The sequence below is a fragment of the Antrostomus carolinensis genome, unplaced genomic scaffold (assembly GCF_000700745.2).
Source record: "Antrostomus carolinensis isolate BGI_N321 unplaced genomic scaffold, ASM70074v2 scaffold26596, whole genome shotgun sequence".
NCBI classification, from domain to species: Eukaryota; Metazoa; Chordata; class Aves; order Caprimulgiformes; family Caprimulgidae; genus Antrostomus; species Antrostomus carolinensis.
In genome coordinates this window covers 2,352-7,063 of record NW_010324331.1, presented here as the reverse complement: position 1 = coordinate 7,063, position 4,712 = coordinate 2,352, and the positions used below count along the sequence as shown (strand labels likewise).

Here is a 4,712-nt window from a genome sequence, read left to right as displayed (position 1 = left end):
GAGGCTGGGCAGAGCCGCCGCCAGGATGGTGCAGCTGGAGCCTTGCCATGGGGCATGCAGCCAAAGTGCTCTCCCCCAGCTGGGATCACTGAGACAGGTCAGGATGGGGCCACAGCCGTGGGTTGTAACAGCGATTCTGGAGCTCTGCATCAGAAACATCAGCACCCATAGGGACAGGGACAGGGTGGTGCCATCTCTGCAGACCTGCTTGTGGGGTGCACTGAGCCCACAGCACCCCAGCTCTGCATCACCCCCTTGGGAAGCACCATCCTGGCCTGAGGTGACCGTCCCATGACCCTCTGGCTGCCCGGAACACCGTGTTTCTGTTTTGCAGGAAAAAAATCAGGTTTGCTTTTCTCTTTGCAGTCTGGAATGGGAACAAATAGTTTTGAAATTTCCTTCTCAGTTTCCTTTCCTCCCCTGTTTTTATACTTTTCACATGATTTTATGACATAATGGGACAAAGCACTTTAGATATTTGTCCCATTTTTCATTTGGGAAATGATTAAAAGCAGCTGCTCCATGGCCCTAAATAAAACAGCTTATCAAGACGCTTGGTGATGGGGTCGGGATGACACGCTGAATTGGGCTGTCACACTGCAGGCTGCCTGTTTGCACACGTGGATATAGATTTTCATGTGTATTCATATATATACACACATACATGCATACCTATAGCTAGTACTGCCCTCGATGAGCATAAAACAGGAACTAAATGAAGGAGACTTGCAGCTCGTTTGCTGGGTTACCCTGCAGCACGCCAGCAGCAGTAGCACAGTGTGGCAGAGTAAAGAGAATAGAAACCATCTTGCTTACAACCCAAATGTCAGACCGCACTGAGCTGCATATTTTCTCAGCCAGAATCACTTTCCAGTGGAAATGCATTTCCTCTGGGAATCCTTTTTTTTTTTTGAATTGAGATTTTTTTTACTGTCATTCTCACATTGAACTTTTCAGCAAAAAAATGTTGGGGTGGCAGCGGTGGGGAAGGGAGCTGAGACAGTGGGGTTTGCATCCTGCTTTGGGTTGCTGCGAGGGATGCTGTGAGTGTTAAAGGGTCGAATATTTCACAGGAGTGTTTTATTGGTTGCTCTGGCATTGGGGTGGGGGTCGTGTGGCGTATTCTCCATTCTTGACACCCAAGGGCTAGTATGTCCTGGATGCCTCTGGGACATGCAGGATGCTCTGGGGTGGGAGCACCGCTCCTGCGAGGAGCCTTGACAAGCCTTGTCTCTGTGCCAGATCGACCTCCGGGACCAGAAGAAGGTGACGGGCATCATCACGCAAGGAGCCCGTGACTTTGGTCACATCCAGTATGTGGCAGCCTACAAGGTGGCCTACAGTGACAACGGCACATCCTGGACCCTCTACCGGGATGGCCAGACAAACAGCACCAAGGTGTGTGGGACAGGGCAAGGTGGGCAGCGACCTCCCAGAGCTCGGGGATGCTGCTGTGGGGAGGGATGGCATGGTGGTGAGGAGGTCCTGGCAGTGCTGAGACCCACCTTTCCCTCCCTAGATCTTCCATGGTAACAGCGACAACTACTCACACAAGAAGAATGTCTTCGAGGTGCCCTTCTACGCCCGCTTCGTCCGCATCCTGCCCGTGGCCTGGCACAACCGCATCACCCTGCGCGTGGAGCTGCTGGGCTGCGACGAGTAGGCGCCCAGGGAGGAAGGACGGGGCTGCTTTTCCCTGCCGCCCAGCCCCCTCCCTAGATCTTCCATGGTAACAGCGACAACTACTCACACAAGAAGAATGTCTTCGAGGTGCCCTTCTACGCCCGCTTCGTCCGCATCCTGCCCGTGGCCTGGCACAACCGCATCACCCTGCGCGTGGAGCTGCTGGGCTGCGACGAGTAGGCGCCCAGGGAGGAAGGACGGGGCTGCTTTTCCCTGCCGCCCAGCCCACACCCTGCCTGCCCCTGCCTGCTCCTGCTTTTTTTTCCCTCTCCATGTCCCCAAACTCGGGAGGCGGCCGGGAGGGCTCCCCTGCCCCGTGTTGGCACTGGGGCTTCAGCACTAGACTTCATGGGGCCCTTGCAGGTGGGATGCAGGGATGGCTACTGCCCTTTTGCCCTGCTAGCCAGGGATGAGAGCCCCTCCTGCAACTGGGACTTGGCTGGGGGACCCCATCTGGCAACTGGGGCTTCCTTGGGGGACCCCATCCTGCAAATGGGGCTTTGCTGGGGGACCCCATCCTGCAACCAGGGCTTGGCTGCATCTTCCCAGTTAAGCCTGGAGACAAATTTTCTCCCCCTTTTTGCTTCTGCTTCCAGCAGGGAGGCTGCAGCCAGTGACAGTCCCCTGCTTGCACTGGGGCTCGGGGCTCAGCAGTTCTGGGGGGCTTAGGGCAGGCACCTCGGGCTCGCAGCCTCCAGTGTCCCTCCTGCTCCTTGCATGGTTGCAATCAGGGGCTCTGAAAAACCTAGGTGGCTATTGTCTCCTGCCCATTTTGCCAGGCCCTGGGTCTCCTTGTCTGTGGTGTCAGCGCCGCATAGTGTGAGGGGAGTGATGAGATGGCTCCTATCAAGAGGCACTGGGTCCCCATTGCTGTTGGCTCTACCCAGGTGCCATGGCTGGTGTTTTGGCAGATGCTGCCCATTCCCCTTCCTGGGGTGCCAGCTCCAGTGTCCTCCAAGTCTCAGCATTGCTGCCATCCCCACCTTACTGCAGTCTGAGGTGCCTGGAGGTCCCTTGTCCCCAGAGCCAAGCGGTGACCAGAGGGGCTGCAATCTGGTAGTGAGGGAGAAACGGTTTGTAGCCACAAGGATGTGGAGAAAAGATGGGAAAGGTGGTGGTTGAACCACCCAAATGCAGTAGGCAGAGAGCTGTGCCATCACCCTTTTTGTAACCCGATTTTTTTTCCCTTTCCGTGGGTTGGAGGGGAGCCTCTTGCAATGCTCGAGCCCTCAGGATTAGCAGCAGGAGAGGAGTGAGACCCGGCACTGGCAAGCAGGAGCACGGGCAGGGTGTCTGGGCGGCGATGCTTCCCCATGTGCTGGGATGTGAAGTGGCTGTGGGGCCGGGTTGGCAGTGGGTTCACTTTGGCAAGTGCAGAGGGAGCCCAGGTGGGATGGCGGCAGCGGCCCCGCTCTGGGGTGTCTCTGACAGTATTAAAACCAGCTGAAACTTTGGGACTGTTGGTTTGGATGCTCTGTGCCTCCCTGAGAGCCACCTCCTAAAGCCCTCCAGGTCCAGCCATCCCCGGGGAGCTCCCCATCTCCTCCATCCTAGCAGGCTGCCATGCTGACCCCGCAGCTCTCCTGCTTTCACAGACCCTCCTAGCTCCCTTCCCTGCCTGAAAAACAGGGTACCAGGGCTTTGTGCATCTTCCCCACTGCCTCTGTGCTGTCACAGCTGCTGGAGCCTGTGCTTGCAGCTGGCCCAGTGCAGAAGGATGGGACCCGGGGAGGGGAGGCTGGTGTCTGTACCCCATGCCCCGTGTCTCCTCCTTTGTTTTTGATCCTGGAGCAAATCCTCCAGCTTGGAGCAGAACCAGTTCTTGCACCCCAGTACGCTCCCAGGGCTGGAGGGAGCTGTGGGTTTTGCCAGAGCTGCCTGCAGGGATGGTCCTTGTGCAGGGTGGGGGGATGGATGCTGCTGGAGCAGGATACCCCTGCTTTGAGGACAGGGTCCCTGGCAGGGATGGAGCACTGGGGTGAACAGGACAGAGGAGTTTTGCTCCTCTCCAGAGGGAGACAAGGACCCCTGAGGTTGGCACGAATGGCCCAGGCCCACCTGCATCCCACCACAGCTCTGTCCTTGCAGCTGTGGAGAACCTCCACGCACCTTCCCGCTGCCAGCAGTGTCCTGCTTGGCCGTGCATCCTCTCCCCAGGGGAAGTGGGCTCCTGCCTGGCCCTGTGGGTGCCAGCCTGGGCACCAGAGGGGCTAGGGGGCTGCTGGCAGAGACTGCTCTGAACTCATTGTGGCTGTGGCCTGCATCCCACCACAGCTCTGTCCTTGCAGCTGTGGAGAACCTCCACGCACCTTCCCGCTGCCAGCAGTGTCCTGCTTGGCCGTGCATCCTCTCCCCAGGGGAAGTGGGCTCCTGCCTGGCCCTGTGGGTGCCAGCCTGGGCAGCAGGGGGGCTAGGGGGCTGCTGGCAGAGACTGCTCTGAACTCATTGTGGCTGTGGCTGCTTGGTGACAAATAACAGCCACAGCTAGAGCTGGGGACAAGGGGGACAGTCAGCTCTGTTCACCTCCAGACATGCCACCCTTATCACTGGGAAGCTGAGGCAGAGATAAGAGCAGCTTGCTCTGAGTCCAGCCAAGACAGCCCTGAGCCAGAGGCACGACAGAGGCTCCATGAGGAGGGTGATGGGAGCAGATGCCATGTGTCAGAGCAGGGGACACATCCTTGGTGCCCAGCCACCACTTCCCCCTGTCCAGGTGAGCCCCTCTGACGGATGCTGAGCCCCTTCCCAGCTCTGCGGTATTTCCTTCCTCCTCCACAGCCCCAGGACAGGGGGGTTTGGTGAGGGCCAGGGTGCCCTCCACACCATGCATAGCCCCTCACGACTTGTCCCTGTCCCTCGGATGCTCTTCCCGGACATGACTGTGTTGTGGGGCAGCAGGAAGGCCGGGAGGGCCGGCACGCTGCGGCCACGGCACCCCGCTGCCTGCTGACTCGGCCGCCGGGGCCGCCTTTTGAGCCGGTTCCTCAGGAAGCAGCCGTCGGGGAGAGCATCCTCTCGCCTCCACCCGG

The 4,712-nt window shown here is 58.7% G+C and overlaps 1 protein-coding gene across 1 annotated transcript; it reads left to right on the top strand.

Annotated features, from left to right (window-relative positions):
• Positions 1 to 1,242: 1,242 nt before the first annotated feature.
• Positions 1,243 to 1,863, top strand: LOC114818696 (lactadherin-like; the record flags this gene model as incomplete). Its single annotated transcript, XM_029085687.1, has 3 exons — positions 1,243 to 1,398; positions 1,520 to 1,659; positions 1,737 to 1,863. Coding segments are annotated over 3 exons (423 nt in total), but the record flags the coding sequence as incomplete, so codon positions are not given.
• Between the last annotated feature and the right edge of the window lie 2,849 nt (positions 1,864 to 4,712).